A 20,059-nucleotide genomic window follows, 5' to 3' on the forward strand; every position below is an offset into this window, starting at 1 on the left:
CAGATCTATATTTACTCTTACCATAAGGTTGGATAACACCGATGGTACACATCACTCTTCATCTTATCTTTCCATTTTTTCTTATATTATCACATCTATATTTACTCTTAACAAAATGTAGAATAAAGGCAATGCTTATGAAGAAGATTCTGTGGTAAACTTCTTGAATCCCCCCCCCCCATCAGCATGGACAAGAGCTTTATAGAGCCTGTCTTCACCAATAATGTAAGTTTGTCCTTCTCAAGCCTTCAAACTTTGTTGTGTATATTTGGTTAGGCATGACTGCAACAGCTGTTTATTTATGGTGTTTGCATCAAATTGCATGTTTAAAGTTTATTATGTAGTTCATAAACAAAAGTTTGTCCTTCTCAATTTAAGTTTTCAGTTGTACAACCAAGTTCCTTCTTCATACCATGTAAATTAAACTATACAGAGCAAGTGATCTTCTTTTGCACTGCATGTATGCTTCTGTTCTTGATCAGTAATCCAATGGTGTGGTGAACCTACCCACTACAGCACAATGTCATATTCTTTAATGTCTTAACTATGAACAATGTCATATCATTCTACTATTATTTAAACCGTCTCTTTATTTGCCAATCTGAAATGGGATAAATTGGCAGCACACTAACCATTGATACTTATGAGTTCTTGATCTGTAATCCAGTGGTGTCGTGAAGCTGCCAACTCCTTCACAATGTCATTTCCTGCCATGTCTTAGCCTGAACAATACCATATTATGTTAATGCTATTTTAAACTGTGTCACTTTATTTGTCAGTAAGAAATGTAATGAATTGTCAGCACTGATACTTATATGTGCAAAACCTGTCATCTGTCTGCTTGTTTATCTTTCAGAGTGAGGAGGATATAAGTGTCAAACAAGCGCAGTCTCATCAGCTTGCTCAGCTGCTTGCGCTGCAGCTCCCGAGCAGGGCTAACCTTTCTTGAACTCTATTGAAGTGTTGTCGGTTTTGTATATTATGTTGTCGGCGTGTTTATTTGCACTGGTGGCGATCTTTGATGCCCAGTGTACGTAATCTGCTGTCTGCTTGTGCTTTATTATCATAGTGGCGAACTTTGATGCCCAGTGGATGTAATATGTCGTAATTTCTTTATTGTATAGTCTAGGTTTTTTCTTATTCGCGATGCTGCAGTTATTTTACTGTATATATATCCCGTCTTCGCAGTAAACCGGCCAAACCATAAAATTACGGTACATAATCGGGCCGTCGTGCAAATCACTATGTATGATCCGCATCATGGGCCCAGTCATCTTGGTCCGTTAACAGGCCTAAATCTAAACCCGTCCACTAGTAGATTCGGGCCTTTAATAGGCTGAGTAAACTGCCAGCCCTATTTTCGCTAGAAAACTCAATGGGCTTTTAGGAGGCTGAAAAGTAGGTTGGGCCTAAAACGTGCCAAACAGCTCACGGGCCGGCAGCAGGCCGAAATAGACCCCGGCCCATGATTGTGTCAATCACATCACGGGCCATTAACAGGCCAAAATTGTCTCGATCCTTGTTTGGCCCAATCAGATTATCGGCTATGAGTAGGCCGGATGCAAACCGGGTCGTAGTTAGGCCCAACTATATGACGTGCTTTTAACAGGCCGAAATAAATATAGGGCCGAAATGTTAAACGGGCCTTTAACAGGCCGGAACTAATATCAGGCCGAATTACTAAATGGGCCTTTAGCAAGTGGGCCCAAAAGCATAGCGTCCGGTTGACGGGCCGAATCTGATATGGGCCATAATTTAGCCCAAAGCCTTTTAAAGGGCCGGATCTGATCTGGGCCGTAATTTGGCCCAGAATGTGGTAGGCTTTTAACGGGACGAATCTCATATGGGCCTTTATTAGGCCCGGAACGTGGCATGCTATTAATGTACCGGATCAAATATGGGTCGGCATTTGGCCCAAAACATGGCGGCCTATTAACGGGTTGGCCCACTAGTGTCCTCAAAATCTTGTTGCCCAGCAGGCCCATTATGGTCGGCGAAATCTCGTGGGCCTTTAGCTGGGCCGGCCCATTATGGTCCACAAAATCTTGTGGGCCTTTAGTTGGGCCGGCCCATTTAATCTTTATTGGCCACTTTTGGGCCGGTCCACGTGTCAACATATCATAGGCGCATCTCGCCCATTGGATGAGTGACACATGTGCCAACGCGGAGCTGGCACGTTGTTCCATCGGCCAATGAGAATTTTACACGTGTAAAATCGGCATTGGTCGTGGCTGTTAGCGGGTTATCGGATCCAAAACCGGACCCGATAGCTTAACGGCGACCCGTTACAGTGGATGCCACGTGTCGGTCACACTTGACGAAAGCACTTCCATGACGCGGCATTTATCGTAATGAAAGTGAACACTTCTGTGGTGATAATTTTGGTAATGTCATGAAACACTTCTACGACAGCACAGGTATGACTATCTTGATTCTGCCATAAATTCTTCATGGATGTACATGCATGACAGAAAACGTGACCTATTGTGACAAACACGTATCATCACAGAAGTGTATTTTTTTGTAGTGTAATGAACCTACAGTAAAGAAATGTATAATGTCCAAAATAAGGTCAAGCCGTACTATGGACTGTTTCTGCAGTGTGCTTCCGGCGTTGCCCAAGGTATTTTGAGTGCGTAGTTATGTACGCGCGGTACGTAAGCCGCAACCTTATAGGACAGTCGGCGGAGGCCAAACTGTTAATCGAGGTCCAGATCCGCCGAGTCATCGCGGTGCGGTGCGGACCGGACTCATTTAGAGATGTCATTGGCTTTAATTTCCGGCGAATTATTCAGCTTGATAAGGCCGCCGTACACCTCAGCTGCAAGGGCCGCGGTGTGCTCTTCAGTACGGAGGGAGCGCTCCATATTTCCATTGACTATGATAACGCCACGAGGTCCGGGCATTTTAAGCTTTAAATAAGCGTAGTGCGCGACTGCATTAAAGCGAACGAAAGCAGTTCGTCCGAGCAGTGCGTGATAACCACTGCGAAAGGGGACGATATCGAAGATCAGTTCTTCACTTCGGAAGTTATCTGGGCAGCCGAATACTACCTCCAGTGTTAATGAGCCCGTACAACGGGCCTCCACACCGGGTATCACACCTTTAAAGGTGGTGTTACTAGGCTTGATTCTTGATGGGTTGATACGTCTCCAACGTATCTGTAATTTTTTATTGTTCCATGCTATATTATATTTTGTTTTGGATGTTTAATGGGCTTTATTATACACTTTTATATTATTTTTGGGACTAACCTATTAACCGGAGGCCCAGCCCAAATTGCTGTTTTTTTTGCCTATTTCAGTGTTTCGCAGAAAAAGAATATCAAACGAAGTCCAAACGGAATGAAACCTTCGGGAACGTGATTTTCGGAACAAACGTGATCCAGAGGACTTGGAGTCCACGTCAAGAAATCAACGAGGAGAGCACGAGGCAGGGGGCGCGCCTACGTACCCCCAAACCATTAGAGGCATCCACGAAAACCTAATTCCACCGCCGCAACCTTCTATACCCGTGAGATCCCATCTTGGGGCCTTTTCCGGTGTCCTCCCGGAGGGGGCATTGATCACGGAGGGCTTCTACATCAACACCATAGCCTCTCCGATGATGTGTGAGTAGTTTACCTCAGACCTTCGGGTCCATAGTTATTAGCTAGATGGCTTCTTCTCTCTCTTTGGATCTCAATACAAAGTTCTCCACGATTCTCGTGGAGATCTATTCGATGTAATCTTCTTTTGCGGTGTGTTTGTCGGGACCGATGAATTGTGGGTTTATGATCAAGTTTATCTATGAACAATATTTGAATCTTCTCTGAATTCGTTTATGTATGATTGGTTATCTTTGCAAGTCTCTTCGAATTATCAGTTTGGTTTGGCCTACTAGATTGATCTTTCTTGCAATGTGAGAAGTGCTTAGCTTTGGGTTCGATCTTGCAGTGTCCTTTCCCAGTGACAGCAGGGGCAGCAAGGCACGTATTGTATTGTTGCCATCGAGGATAACAAGATGGGGTTTATATCATATTGCATGAGTTTATCCCTCAACATCATGTCATCTTGCTTAAAGCGTTACTCTGTTCTTATGAACTTAATACTCTAGATGCATGCTGGATAGCGGTCGATGTGTGGAGTACTAGTAGTAGATGCAGGCAGGAGTCGGTCTACTTGTCACGGACGTGATGCCTATATACATGATCATACCTAGATATTCTCATAACTATGCTCAATTCTATCAATTGCTCGACAGTAATTTGTTCACCCACCGTAATACTTATGCTCTTGAGAGAAGCCACTAGTGAAACCTATGGCCCCGGGGTCTATTTTCCATCATATTAATCTTCCAACACTTAGCTATTTCTATTGCCTTTTATTTTACTTTGCATCTTTATTTCTCTTTATCATAAAAATACAAAAAATATTATCTTATCATATCTATCAGATCTCACTCTCGTAAGTGACCGTGAAGGGATTGACAACCCCTTTATTCCGTTGGTTGCGAGGTTCTTATTTGTTTGTGTAGGTGCGAGGGACTTGAGCGTGGTCTCCTACTGGATTGATACCTTGGTTCTCAAAAACTGAGGGAAATACTTACGCTACTTTACTGCATCACCCTTTCCTCTTCAAGGGAAAAACCAACGCAGTGCTCAAGAGGTAGCATGGGTCGATGCCCATCTTGCAGACAGTGCCTTGATAAATCAAGTTGAGACTGTTGCCGCCGTCCATAAGCACTCTAGTGAGATGGTATCCGTCGATGATCGGATCGAGCACCAGGGCGACCGAACCCCCGTGATGGATACTGGTTGGGTGGTCCCTGCGATCAAAGGTGATCGGACAGGCTGCCCATGGATTGAATTTTGGGGCGACGGGCTCTACGGCGTAGACGTCCCTTAGTGCGCGCTTGCGCTCCCTTTTGGGAATGTGAGTGACATAGATCATGTTCATTGTTTTCACTTCGGGGGGAAACTGCTTTTGGCCCCCAGTTTTCGGCTGTCGGGGCTCATCATCGTCCTCACTTGGAGGTCCCTTTCCCTTGTGTTTGGTGTTTATCTTGCCGGCCTGTTTGAAATCCCAACAGCTTCTGTTGGTGTGGTTTACAGGCTTGTCGGGTGTGCCGAATCTGACAGGGCCTCTCAAGGATTTTGTCCAAGTTGGATGGACCACCCCTGTTGCCTTTAAAAGGTTTCTTCCGTTGACCGAGTTTAGAACCACTGAATCCAGCATTGACTGTCGTGTCATCTGCGTCGTCCTTCTTGCTTCGACGTTTGTTTTTATTGCGGCGTGGTTTACCATTGCCGTCCCTGGCCTCAGAAGTGCCGGGGTCGCCAGAGCTGTTGCTTCTACGAGCCAACCAGCTATCTTCACCCGCACAGAAACGGGTCATGAGTGCAGTTAAGGCTGCCATGGTCTTCGGCTTTTCCTGCCCGAGGTGTCGGGCGAGCCATTCGTCACGGACGCTGTGTTTGAAGGCCGCTAAGGCTCCAGCATCTGGACAGTCCACGATTTGGTTCTTTTTAGTTAGGAACTGATTCCAAAGCTTGCGAGCCGATTCGCCAGGTTGTTGGATTATGTGACTTAGGTCATCAGCATCCGGTGGCCGGACATGAGTGCCCTGAAAGTTGGCCCAAAAAGCATCTTCTAAATCTTCCCAGCTTCCAATGGAGTTCTCCGGGAGGTTGTTCAGCCAGTGTCATGATGGTCCTTTCAGCTTTAGAGGAAGATATTTAATGGCGTGAAGGTGATCTCCCCGAGCCATATGAACGTGGAGAAGAAATCCTCGATCCAGACGGCCAGATCCGTCGCTCCATCGTACTGCTCGATGTTTACGGGTTTGAACCCTTCCGGAAACTGGTGCTGCATTACCTCATCGGTAAAGCACATGGGGTGTGCGGCACCCCTATACCGTGCGACATCACGGCGGAGATCGAATGACATCTGAGTTCGGTGCTGACCCCAAATATTATAGTGTTCATCACACAGGGCTTCATAGCCATTATCTCTAGCCGGGGCACGGCCTCTTGATCCATAGATCGATCTGGTCCAACCGGCTTTATGGCCAAGTCCTGATGCAAGTCATATGTATAGCCCGCAGCTGTTGTCTCCTTGCCTCTTCGGCGAGGGGGTGCGGGCTGGTGTTCGGCTTGATGTGCCGCTTTATCCCGTCCACGTGGTGGTCGGTCTGGTTGATCTGCCTGATTGTATTTCGACGGTATTGGCTCAAGGGCTTCATCGTCGAATTGTGGCAGCAGCTTGCGCTTGGGGTAATTTTTTATGGGTCGCTCGGGGCCGTACTCCTCGGCGGCCAGGACCTTGTTCCACCTTTCATTGAGCGTATCATGTTCAGCTTTGAGCTGTTGCTGCTTCTTTTTCAGGCTTCATGCAGTGGCGATTAGCTGTCGCTTAAAGCGTTCTTGTTCGAGAGGCTCATCTAGGACGATAAAATCTTCGTCACCAAGGCTAACATCCTCTTCGGAGACTGGCATATAGTTGCTGTCTTCTGAATCTTCATGATCAGCGTGTTCGGGGTTATACTGACCCTCCTCCCTCTCATCCTGTTCGGATGCGGGCTCAACGGGGTGTTCGGGGTCTTCGGCATTATCCGGAGTCTCATTGTCTCCGGTGCCGGTGCTGCTGTCCCTTGCCCGACGCGATCATGAGCGGCGCCGCTGGCGCTGGCTCTTTGATGGTTCGTCGATGGGCTTCTCCTGATTATTCTCGTCGTCCTTTTTATCCGGAGTGTCCACCATGTATACGTCATAGCTAGAGTGGCCGTCCAACGCCCTGTGATAGGTGGGACTTGGCTTGATTCGGCGTCGGCATCGTTGTCCATACCGACGATGTCTTCGGATGCGTAGTCTGGCATGTCGGTTAAATCCTCGACAGTGGCTATTAAGTGGGTGGTGAGCGGGTCATAAAATTCCCCGCTCTCAGCTCCCAGCCCATGTTGGGCGCAGTTTGGAGGTAAACCTTCCGTGATGGCGAGAGACCGCATTAAGCCCAATGCTTCGTCTAAAGGTGAAAACTAGGTAGGAGTCTGCGGATCTGCAGGGCTGAGTTCGGTGATAGACACCTGGTCGGGCCCGATCGACGCAGACATCAACAGTTCGGAGTCGTCTCCCAGAGGCGAGTCCAAGATCGCATCTGGGTCTCCGGTCGGAAGTTCCATGATAGAAAAGAGTCCGTCGGGGCTGATCCTCCCGTCTTCGGACGATACGACCTGCTTCGGATCTAAGGCTGAGGCGGGCGCGAGTGTCGACCCCTTGAGGGGATCTAAGAGCGGATGCGAAGAGCTTCCTTCGCGAGGGTAGGGGGCGGCACTCGAGGCCGCGAACCCCTCGAAGATCATATCTCCTCAGATATTGGCGACGTAGTTTAGATTTCCGAACCTGATCTGATGGCCGGGGGCTACTGTCGACCTGCTCAAGGTGGCCGGCCGAGTTGGCACGAAGCACGAAACCGCCGAACACAAAGACCTATCCTGGGAGAAAAGTTTCCCTAGACACAGCATCATCGTTGATGAAGAGGCGAGCCATCGATCCTTCTGTTGACAACACAGCGGAGCTCTCAATGAAAGCACCAATGTCGGTGTCAAAACCGACAGATCTCGGGTAGGGGGGACCAAGCTGTATGTCTGCGGATTGATGGTAAGAATAATCAAAGGGACACAGTGTTTACCCAGGTTCGGGCCTCTTAATGGAGGTAAAACCCTACTCCTGCTTGATTATATTCGATGAGTATAGTGGTTACAAGAGTTGACCTACCTCGAGATCGGGGTGGCTAAACCCTAACTTGGCTAGCCTGTCAATGTTATGATCTTGCCTTCGGTCTAACCCTCCGGTTTATATAGATACCGGAGGGCCTAGGGTTGTACAAAGTCGGTGAAAGGAAATAATACATCCGGACACCTAAACTTGCCCTTCACGTATACGGGAGTCCCAACTGGACACGAGAAGCGGTCTTCTTCCTTGTATCTTGACAGCCCATTAGTCCGGCCCATATCGAATAGACCGAACGCCTGAGGACCCCTTAATCCAGGACTCCCTCACCTCCCCCCCCCCCCCCCCCAGTGCATTTTATTTTTGGTCCTCAGTCAATGCCCGCATCATGGTATTTTATGAAATCAACCCATAGTAACGCTATTCATCCATCGATACTGCAAATCCTCAAAACCCATTCATTTATCTAACTCTTCTTGACCCTCGAGTTCTCCGAGTGGTCATTGCCCGACGCCATTTGGAGCTCGTCGTTGTTGATCAACACAACATGGAGCCACACCTTCTCGAACCACAACAGTTCCCTCCTGAATACGGCGTGTGGTCGATCAAACCCTTCTCACTGCAAGTCCATCCCACTTTTTGATAGGTTTTTCATGAAGCAATGATCGGTTCTTGTTTTTGATGATTTGGGACAAAAGTTGTATGTTTTGTTGGTGTAGTGGAAGGTAGGAACTGATATTACATGTTGGATTGGTGTAGTGAAAGGTATGTTTTGTGTAGATACTGCAAATCCTCAATGCAAGCAAACAATCTAAGACCTTGTGTTTACTTGTGGATTAAAAGAATCATATCAGGACACTATAGGTTGCCATGCCATTGGATAAGCGTAACCTTGTGTTATGCAGAAGATTAAGAGTTTTTGCTAGTTTTTAGAATAAGCTGAAATAAGTTACTGACTTGATTAATTAGTAGGCTTCTAAACATATATTTTTTGTTGGACTTCTAGAATGAGCAGGGTGGAGGCAACTTATTCTAGAAGCCCAAAAAGCCACCAAAAAACCCGACCCTGATTAGTTGTGGCAATCATCAACTAGTAGCCGGTCGTGTGCTAGTGATATTCTGCGATGGGTGCAACTATTGTTGCAGAACTCAAAATGTTTTAAACAATGCATCTTCACCATTCTCCTCCTACTTTGCCCATCCCCAGTTAGCCCATGCCTTGCAAGATTCAGGCTCCGCCCACTGCCTTGACTGACTAATCCAAAGTTCATGACCTGAATATGTGCACTTGACCATAGAAAGAAGGGAATACAAATTTGTTGACCTACACTTATATTTTTACTCTTATGTATGTATACGTAGTACAAAGACTATTATCACACAGCTAGGAAGCACCACAAGTACATGACTCATTATACGGGGCCGGCCGATCAATCAGACATTTGCCTCACCCTCACCGGAAGGTATCTTGGCATAGCCATGAAAAGTCACCACCACCTCTTTGCTCTCCATGGCCTCATAGTAGTACACCGTAGCCGCCGCGATGTAGAACACCTGCACCGCAGCAGACAGAAGAGCGTACCCAAACAGCAGGTACAGCCCCACCGCCATGCTCTTCCTGGCGTACGTGAGCGCGAGCGCGTACACCGGGCTCACAACGGTCGGCAGGAGGACCATCACCGCCGCCAGCAGGGCGCCCTCCTTCCGCCTCACCCGCGTCATGAGCCGCCACGCCCGCCCGAGCGCGCGCACGCCGCGGCACCCCTCGTCGGCCACCGACACGGCGACGCCCACCACGGCCACGACCCCGAAGTACATGAAGGCGAGAAAGGCGAGGACGAAGACCGCGCCTTGCACGGAGAGCACCCCCGCGTGGCGCATGACGGCGGAGAGGTAGACGCCCAGGAGCGCCATGAACGTGAGCTGGAGCGCGGTGACCACGCCCACGGTGACGAGAGGGCCCCTCAGGTTGGCCCACTTGGTCACCCTGCGGAGGAGCTCCGCGAGGGAGTAGCGGTCGCCGGAGTACGTCGTGGAGGCCGCGGAGAAGGCGAGGATCTGCTTGGCGAAGACGAGCGGCAGGGTGACGACCGTGAGGGCGACGGCGATGAGGACGAGCTCCCTGGCCTCCTGACGTATCTCCTCCAGGAGCCTGGCGTACTCGGCGCTCGAGGGGTCGGTGGTCTGCATCTCGGCGACGTGGTGCAGCATCTCGGCGGTGAGCGGCTGGATGAAGACCACGTTGACCGCGGGGATGAGGAAGGCGATGGCGGCCACAAAGATGAGGATGGGGGCGAAGAGCTTGGGGTTTCGCGTGGGGAGGACCAGCGCTTCCTTGAGGAAGGTGAAGCATGAGGTGGTCTTGGCAGCCATGGCTGGTAGTAACTGGAGAGCTGTGATCTGGTCGAAGCCTGAAGGAGGTGGAGGAAGAATGGATGAAGGCCTAAAGCCTGAAGAAGATGTGTAGATTTGTACTTAGGCGATGATGTGTGTGTTCCGTGCTCACTGCCTCGTTGGTCAGTGGAAGACTTTGAAAATTATGTGCATGCAAGTCGTCGCATGGCAACAGGCAACTGGTTGGTTTTTCCAACAAATGGTGCCCCACCAATGTCACTTTCAGGATTACCTTCTCTGCCATCCCTCCTGCTTCTGAATCAGCATTATCAACCTTATATGTTTCCACACCGATAGCTAATTTGTATGCATCCATGCATGCGCTAAAGAGAAAGACCATAAAGGGTGACATTATCAAGAATCAATGCACGGAGCAATACGTGCATCTCAACGCTAATCATCTCCACACCCCCTGATTTTCATGCGGTGGCCCCGCCTCACTCCTAATCTTCAATAAAAAAAACAGCCACCTAATTACAGTCCGTTGATTCCGAAACAATGAGTCTCTGTGTGTGTGTAGCATTACTGATCAAGAATTGTCGCGACCATATGAGTAATCCAAAGTTCAAAATAGTATAACTCTCAAACCATATGGGTATGGTTTATTTTGCGACAACTATATGAGTATGTTTGACAAAAGAAAAATAACCCGGTGATTTATGAAATTCTCGATGTATTGATACCAAGGTTGCCCCGTGTTAACGCGTTGCAAAATAGGCTGATGGCTATAGGTTGTCACATGGTGAAAATGATGTTCTTTTATGAAAACATAAATAAATTGACAGGTGGTAACGAATTTCAAATTTGAACTAAAACACAACACTTATTTTGAAACAAATGGAGTATATTGTTATCTCAGAAAGTTAGGTTTATATGCGGTGGTATCATCTGTTTGGGCCCCTGTTATGTGTGGAGTTAATAATTTTACATGTATTCTAACGCAGACCTACCAATTCTTCGAGCTTAAATGTAATATAGATGGATTTAAAGCGACATATATGACAATTTCAAAGTTGACGCATCTAGAGGACAAATTGTCTAGTGAAAAGTCTAACTAATCACACACCACGTGTATAAATTGCCCAACCCCACATCCTAAAATGGAAAAACCAGGCCCAAATTCCACACCACACTCTCCCCCCCACTTGCTACATATACAGGAGACAAAGTTTGAAATTTTCTCGTGTGTTTTTGTGATTTCAAAGGGCAGCAACTTCTGAACTGAGAGTCATAAATTACGATCCGTGTTCACCATTTGATTTCTTGCGACAAGCTCTTTGAAACTCATTCTTGGTAAATTTTTGCATGCATTTAGAATACATGAAAAAAATTATTACTAAAAGTTTTTAGACTTTGACAGTTACCAAATACACGAGAACCAAGGTTTATGAAATTTCAAAGAAAATTTTCGATATCTCCTGCCAAATAAGTCTAGTGCTAAATTTATTACTCCCTCTTATCCATAATAAGTGTTGCGGTTTTGAACTAAGGTTCATTCAAGTCTTACGACAAGAAAATAAAAGACGAGCCATGATAAACTTATGTATCACCAAATTTTTGGTTACCGGATGGTAAATTTGGTTATGTGTAGGCAGATGAGGAGGAGGCGGCGGAGCCGACTGCGGGCTTCGCCATGGCAGACGAGCATTTCGAGTACGAGGCCGCGCAAACGATAGAAATGGCGAAGCAGACCGCCATTCTGGAGTCCATCCCATATGAGGCCTACGTCGAGACCAACCGGCGGTTCATCCGGCAAGAAGAGGCGGCGACGGAGGCGTTGTTCGCCAAATTTGATTCGGAGGAGGAGGTGTAGCCGGAGCCTCCGCATGCGCAAGAGCTGCCGCACTTGTCCGTCTACCCGTTGCTGGGCACAGAGATCGTCGACATTTCCGATGATGAATAGTTTTAGCTATTTATGTAGTACATAGGGATTTGAGGTTCATGATTGTGCCAAAAGTCTTTGCTGACGATATCCTTCAGCGTTTGCGGCCGGATTTTGATGTTTGCGGTCATAAATGCTCTTAGTTATAAGGCGTCTCTATTTCAAACCACCCATAAGATGTGACATGCGTCGCACTTGTCCAAATTACTACTCCCTTCGTTCAAAATTACTTGCCGTGGTTTTAGTTTAGGAGCACACAACATCCGCCTCGTCGAAGAACTTTACTGTAGCCTCTCTGCCGTTGCTACATGTACAAGGTCCCCATTGGCATGCATGAGCAGCGGTGGTTGCGTCAGAGCGGCTTCCTGTGCGCGGAGGAGGCCATGAGCACGGCCATGGCGACGACGAACATGAAGAGCATGCTCCCCAGCAGCGTGTAGGTCCTCCTCGACGACCTCCGGTACTCCCCGAACAGCAACACGCCCCAGAGCGTGCTCACCAGCGGCAGGGCCTGCACGGAGTCCGCCGCCGCGTACCCGGCCGCCTGCCCGGCCATGAACGTGAACGCGTTGCCCAGCCCGGACACCAGCCCCGCCAGCAGCGCCAGCCCCCGCCCCTCCTGGTCGGCGACGTACGCCCGCAGCGTCGACCGCGGCACGCCGGCCATGGGGCGGTAGAGGCACCAAACGTTGAGCGCCACGCCGACAGCCAGGGAGGAGAGGCAGAAGTAGAAGTAGGCCGTGTAGACCACCAGGTGCGGCACGCCGTCGCGCAGCGTGTGCCACTGGTCGTTGGTCGCCAGGTTGAACGCCGGCGCGAACAATGAGTAGCACACCCCCGCGAACGTCACGATCGCCAGGCCCACCAGCGTGTTGGACCCAAGAACCTGCATGAGCATCACGTCTCATCGTCAGTAAAACAAAAACATAAGTATGATCTTTGATTGTTGAGAAATTGTCTGCAAGTAAATGACGTTCTTCAGAAATACTACATGGATTTTCTCATTCTACTTTTGTTCGTTTTTGCAGTGAATTTCTGCAGTTCAATCATGATAAAGTACTCCTTTGGTAGTACTCTTCAGGTACCTACCTTGATAGATCTCTTGTCCTCCAGATCAATGAGGAAATCTGCCGTTCCTGCCTCGGCTTTCTCCAGAGTCTTATTATTTGGTAGTGCAGGCTTTGCTTCTTCACAATCCTTTGGTCCCTCTGTTCTCGATTGAAAGATTCTTATTAAGAAGACCAGTAGATCATCATTTTCATCTGATTAATGATACACAAGTTGTTACCTTGGAGGAGGTGCTGGGTGAGATCTTCCTTTGCAGTGTTCCTGTGAAGAAATTCAGCAAAATGATCTTGAGATGCAGTGATTTTCACCAAATGAATGAATGCCGGGGGAAGGAAGGAAGGAAGGAAGCAGAGATGAGATCGTACCCAGCAGAGTAGTTTCTGGAGTTTGATAGCTTCTCCTGGTTGTCGGCAGCATTGGAGGAGTGAACAAGTGAGCCTAGGCAGGCTGCAATCAGAAAGCATCCCACGCCGGGGAACAGAACCTCCGCCCTGTTGATCCGGCCGTCCAGAAAATAGTTCAGTGTTGTCCCTGCAACAGCAGAAATTTCAGTCATTCATTTATCTTCAGATTCTGGACATTGATGCTTGAACATGAAACATCATGTACTACCTACCTATGACAACCTTGAGACTTGAGGCCATGACCTCGGTGACCGAAAGCCCGACGTATGCCCAGCCGTACTGCGTGGCCACGGTGCCGAGGGTGATCACCACGCCGCCCGCTAGCGCAAACATGATCGACGGCCAGTAGTCCTGAATTGTTCGTTCCATATATAGATAGAACAATTTCCGATATAAGTACATGTTAAACTGGAGGTCAGAAAGAAAGACTGAAAGCCAACTTCAGGTGTTGCCTGAATTTTAGTCTTACATACATGTTGACCTTTTCTTTCTAGTTTTAATTGACCTACCTGGGGCCGGGTCAGCTGAGCGAGGAAGTTGGGCGTCTCCGGCGTGTCGCCGCCGATCTGGCCGAATGTGAGGGCGATCAGCACGGCGGCCAGGAAGTTGGTGATGGAGTAGTCCAGGTACGTGTGCTGCGGCAGCCGCCCCCGGCGCTCCAGCACGGCGAGGACGACCGGCCAGGTGCCCAGGAGCACCAAGGCCGCCGCCATCAGGCCGATGGCGCCGCCGATGTCCTTCACCAGATACATCTTAGCAAGCGGCGGAGCTACCTGATTCAGGAAATTGTGCCGTCCGGCGGCGCGGCAGACGGTCCTGTAAGTTCAGAAACGAACAAGTTAACCAAAGAAAGATGCGGAATTCAGTTCGATTCAGCAAAGCGCAATTCCTTCCTAGTTGCATATCAGGAATCGTTCAAAAATATGCCACATAGATCGATCAAACTGTCCCTTGAAAAACAGAATCTATCTACACATCAGACCCCGCCTCAACACTGAAAAGTGAAGATGCGTAGAGAAGAGCTTTGGATGGAACAGTTCAACAAGTCAAGATGCAACAAGATTCATAAGTCTGTGCTTGGCAAACCACAAGCATCGTGTATAAATAACCCATGTCAACTTGCAAGATAATATTCGCCAAGAGAAAGAAAAAAAAAATGCAAGATGCAGCAGGGAGCAATTATAGAAGAAACACAGCTCTAGAATCTGTTGAGAGACAGATCTGGGATGCGAGAAGGGGGCAAACATGCTTTAAGCGGCATGTTCTTTTGTCAGAAGAACAAAGGATGTTCTTGCATGTTCTTTTGTCAGGAAAAAAAATCAATGAACAGCCAAGCAAATCACCAAAGAAGAATAAGAAAATTGCTTGAGAAAGAGCAGAACCGGCGGTGACAGAGTTGAAGCTTTCAGATTCTACATACCAGTTAATACCAATCAAAGATGAAGTTGTGCTTGCTGATCACTGAGCCCCGAGTGTGCGTGTATATATGCAGCGCTCCACCAGTGAGTATTCTTTTTATGAATGTTTGTGCTGTCTCTGGAAGCTCGATCCAGCAGCGAGCTGAGCTGTGGATATGCGATGAGGAAAATGGAGATTGTGAGGCGCTGGCGTGGGCCCCACCCATGACGAAGGCGTGTTGGCTGCTAGTGCCAGCCAGCCACCATCCAAACAAAAACCGTACGTACTAGTCAATTATTGCTTATCTTAATAATAAGCTTTTACACACAATACTGCAACTTGCAGCTAGGATAGGATCATAGCAGAGAGTCACAGCTGCCTTACCTAATCGCATGTGCTCATCAGTTTATGTAAGGGCCGCCTGCAACACGTGAGACGTGAACATGAATATGCAAACCGCCTGCCCTGCAACTGCAAAAGAGCAAAAATTACTCTCTGGTCTAAAATAATTGCTAGTTAGAGGGAGCAGAAAGGTTGCTCCGACCGTGGCTGTGAAGAATGTACGTACTGTAATCATGGAGTATAAAATTCTGAAGCAGTGTGATGTGAGTGCATGGACATGCATGGCGGCGGCCTGTGACGTGGCTGCCTTGCATGGAGACGGAGGACATGTGTCGCTGGGCATCCTTTCGCTCCGGCGGATCTCTACGGCGACGAGTCACAGATGGAGGCTCGCATGGCAGATAGGCCGGGTCGTCGTCGGTTGGCGGACCACCCACAGACAGCGGTGCGAGTGAGTCAGAGCCAGAGCAACACGATCGATCGATGGTGCCGCTTAAATTAATGTATGGATCGGCGAGTAAACAAAGTGGAATTGCAGAGCCCTCTGGACGGGTTCCTTCGTTCCAAACAATGAGCAGTTCCTAAATTGAGCTAATGCAGACTGCTCTGCCAAAACCAGCATCACTGATCACCAACAGATATATATATATATATATATATATATATATATATATATATATATATATATTATACTCCTACCTATCAAGATTGATGCAGCGTTTCCGAAAGACTAGGGTGCAGATCGATGCAAGTCAAGATGCTCTAACGTACCCTGGCCCCGTGTGATTGGAATTTGATTCTTTTCTTCTCTTCGTGAGATATCTCACGGCCTCGTCTCAGTCGTCATGTACGCATGCATGTACTCCCTCCGTTCCCAAATATAAGTCTTTTTAAATATTCCAACAAATGACTACATACAGAGCAAAATGAATAAATCTACACTCTAAAATATCCGTATGTTGTAATTCATTTAAAACGTCTAAAAAGACATATATTTAGGAACGGAGGGTGTAGATGTTTTCCCAGTCGATGTGCACGGATCGCCCGAACCATGGATCAGTTCGATGTCGTTGTGGTGGGTGGGACACCCCCACAATCGGGAAAACGTCTGTGAATGGGCCGTCGCCGTCGGCATTATTCAAGCCTTGGAGCCGGACGTATACGGAAAGAAAAATCTTATGAGACCAGGTCTCATAGCCCATCACGCGTGAGACCCAATCCAAAAGATGACACGTGGGTAGCACCCATCTCGAAGCATTTTCTCCCCCAGCTGAATCTCACCTTCTTCCTCGGAACGTTTGAAGAACACATGATGCAGCTTGATAAACTTGCACAAGACGAGACGTACTGCCGTCTAGTGGCTAAGCCCTCTCCTACCTCATTGCCGGCCATAAAAAAAAGAAGGACGTCGGCTCACTATCCAAATATCCCCAGCCAAAGCCAATCAATCTGTTTATGAACTGTAGGAGGCTAGCTTGGTATTTTATAATTAGCCATGGGTCGTTCCTTGTTCAATCAACACATGAGTGAAGCTCGTATTAATTCTCATGGCATAGGAGTATGCAAAAGCTAGCATCGATTCCTTGATGCCGCGGTGATGTGGCAAATAGTACAGACCCTGATGATTGCCTGTAGCAAATAGGCGAGGCCATGGCCATGACCGTGTAGGGTGAAAGCAGAGCTAATGGAATCTTAGGCGTTAGCCAACCCGACGTGGCCGCCGAGAATTAGCCGAGCTAATGGAGATGGCAGTGGCTCACAGGAAACTCGGCGGAGATGCGAAGTCGTGAAAGAAGTTGCTTTGAGATGGGTGCTAGCCACGTGGCATCTTCTGCATAGGGTCTCACGTGATGGGTTATGAGACATAACCCGGTCTCATAGAATTTTCTTCCGACAAATACTGATCGAGACTTCTCGCCCTCTGGACATGGACGTGACGCGTGACCTTTTTACTTCATCCAACTTTTGCTGTTATCGCGTGTAGAACTTGTAGAAGTTAGCTAGTACCAACATTTTTGCAAGCTTGCAAGCGGAGTACGTAGGACTGAGGGAGTGGTTCCTTAAACTTTCAATTTGCCGATTTGTCAGCTAGTTCCCCGTCGGGATTCAGGAGATAGAAGTTGACCCGCTTGAGGTCTTCATTTTGTTCTTTTTTTTTTCCTTTTCTTTTTTGCATACGATCCAACACAAGGATCTGCTTCCACTTTCATCAGATAACATAACACAAAAATATGACCATGCTGAGCGCCTCAAACCGCTCTTATATGTACAGACTGACCGGCCGGTTCCGCTTATATCATGCCCAAATCTACGCTCGGGCATGTTCATCAGATCACATTCGGCCCACGCTGGTCCACCCCGACTTCATATATTTGTCCTCATCATCATTCTGGATCAAACCCTAGCCACTTCACTGCACTCCACTCCACTCTACAGCCAAGCTCCATTTTGACGATTTTCGGTCATCTCCGGCATGACGAGCAGCGGATCCGACTTTGAGATCTATCGATTCGTCGACTAGGACCTTGTCCCATGCAAACTTGAGAAGGCGATGGCTGTCTGCATGACTCTTCGTCGCACTTGGGAGGAATCTGCCTCACCGCGGCCGGACTCGATCCGGCGGGAATCCATTGCGTTCACGCAAATGACGCTTGGATACACCTCGATGCGCGTGACCGCGGCATCATCGAATGCGGGGCGGTTCATTTGGCGCCCCAACATGGGAATGGGGCATCCTCCCTGAGGCGTCTGGCTCTGAGTTGGAGGTGAACATCTATGGACCGTCCACCGCGGAGGCGAGGCGTGCCCGCCGACTGAGGCAGGCGGCGTGGGAGGCAGCAGCATCCCTCACGGCCGACGTTGCGGAGGCGGAGTCGCACGCCGCCTTCGAGGCAAAGCCTCAATCGGTGACCGACACCTCCCGGCGCCACAACGAGGAGGCCTACCCGTCCCAGTTCGTCAACGATCACACCTCTACCGACGGCGTGCAGGCCACGGGTACTGATGAGGAGGAGTGTGGGATGGGAGACGATGTCGCTTCGTGTTTCATGTGGGTCAGTCTGTGTCCCATGCATGTTCTATCTTTCTCGCTGGCGACGGACCTTCACTTTGTGAGTTACATGGTCGTCGGATGTGGGCGCAGAAGGGAACAACAAAGACGTGGTTAACGGGCGCCGTTGAAAGATTTAGACTATATTTTACTTTGCATGTAATGGTATGTATTTGAGGGTTTGCTAATAAGGTATCAAGGCGTGGAAGCGTTTTTCTTAAAGATTGATTAGGCGCATCCATGGATGATTAGACAGTCGGATTGGCTCTTACTCCTGGTACCCCTGTGGGTGGTCCGCCGACCGACGCGATCTATGACTCATCGCCGTAGAAAAGGTCACACGTCACGCCCCATGTCCAGACGTGCAGAGCCGACGAGTCGTCTCGATCAACCATATGCACGTCTTCAAGGTTTGATTAATCCCCGATGGCGACGAGGACCCAACATAAACGTTTTGATCCCGTTCCCGATTGTCCACGACGACACCGAACTGATCCATGGTTCGGGGCGGGTGACCTATGCACATCGACCGGAAAATCATCTACATGCATGCACACGTGATGATTGAGATGTGATCATGAGATATTATTGCATGAAATAGAAAAAGAATCAAATCACATAGTAGGGTCAGGGGTACGTTGAACATCTTTTTGCATGGATCCGTTTCATTGTCTTCCGGAAACTCTGCATCGATCTTAATAGCAGGTTCTCGTTTTTTGCTTTACGTCCAATTGTGTTGTGTTGTGTTGTGTATATGCTGGTTTATTTAGCTTGGTGAAAACTTGTAAGTTGAGTTTGTCGTTGGTGATCGGTCATGCTGGTTTTGTCAGAACAGTCCAGCATTAGCCCATACATTAATTTATATACCGACGAGCCGTAGCAGCCGTAGCCTCGATATTATGGCTGCAGTTAACTTGGATCCGCAGCTTGACGATAACAGGGTTTGCAGGCGTGAGGGCAAGGCACTTTCCACCAGTTTGGCCTACGCAGCGATATGGCATGAACACCCGACGGACCTAATGGCGGCTGCGATATGGAAAAACTGTGCGCCCAACAAGTGTCGAATTTTCATGTGGCTGGCTCACAAAGATCGTGTCTCGCGTCCCTCAATCGCAACCTCTGATGCCTGCCCGTTTTGCGGCACCTGCGAGGATATCACCCACCTCCTCCTCCGCTGCCCCACTCTACGACCGCTCTGGGATGAGCTCGACAACCTATATAGGGGGTCGCCTACCAGTATTGGAGATAACTGGCGACGGGCCCCGAGGGACAAAGTTCGCTCTACAGTTCTCATCGCAATCTTCTGGAACACCTGGAAGCGTCGGAACACCAAGGTCTTTCGACAAAAGACCCTGCACATCCACCACATTGCCAGAGTAGCGGCGGACGATCTGAAGCTTTGCTCTCAAAGATGCAAGAATGCCCAGCGCAAATCGCTCCTTCAAGATTGGGGCTCTATGTTGTCAAACCTTGCCGCGAGATTGTAACCTAATGTACTCTTGAGCTACCCCCCCCCCCCCCCCCGGCTCTTCTCTCTCCTTCACAACCCCCGTAACTTCCACCTGTGTAAACATCTTTATAGAGTTATATATGGTTCAGGCCGGTGCAAGCCCGCGGTTGATGCGTCAAAAAGGATGCCCGTCGACACATGTTGTCCGTCTCCATGCAGGCAGCCATGTCACAGGCGGCCGCCATGCACCCACCACACTGCTTCAGAATTTTATACTCCGTCTGTGTGCATGGCTGAGGGGGTGTTTGGTTCCAGAGACTTTTTTGTGTTTGGGACTAAAAAAGTCCCTAGCAAACCAAAGGGG

The 20,059-nt window shown here is 48.6% G+C and overlaps 2 protein-coding genes across 2 annotated transcripts; both read right to left on the reverse strand.

Annotated features, from left to right (window-relative positions):
• Window positions 1-8,978: 8,978 nt before the first annotated feature.
• Window positions 8,979-10,453, reverse strand: LOC109776189 (uncharacterized). The gene has a single exon (XM_020334845.4). It carries the CDS (start codon window positions 10,079-10,081, stop codon window positions 9,143-9,145), a length of 939 nt encoding a protein of 312 aa, XP_020190434.1. The 5' UTR covers window positions 10,082-10,453; the 3' UTR covers window positions 8,979-9,142.
• Window positions 10,454-12,123: 1,670 nt separating this feature from the next.
• Window positions 12,124-14,986, reverse strand: LOC109776190 (ureide permease 1). The gene is made up of 7 exons (XM_020334847.4): window positions 14,877-14,986; window positions 13,966-14,272; window positions 13,669-13,807; window positions 13,418-13,583; window positions 13,273-13,313; window positions 13,074-13,192; window positions 12,124-12,870 (listed from the first exon to the last, which is right to left on the reverse strand). The coding sequence occupies exons 2-7, from the start codon at window positions 14,206-14,208 to the stop codon at window positions 12,337-12,339; spliced, it is 1,242 nt and encodes a 413-aa protein (XP_020190436.1). The 5' UTR covers window positions 14,209-14,272; window positions 14,877-14,986; the 3' UTR covers window positions 12,124-12,336.
• Between the last annotated feature and the right edge of the window lie 5,073 nt (window positions 14,987-20,059).

This window comes from Aegilops tauschii, chromosome 7, assembly GCF_002575655.3.
Source record: "Aegilops tauschii subsp. strangulata cultivar AL8/78 chromosome 7, Aet v6.0, whole genome shotgun sequence".
Lineage (NCBI taxonomy): Eukaryota > Viridiplantae > Streptophyta > Magnoliopsida > Poales > Poaceae > Aegilops > Aegilops tauschii.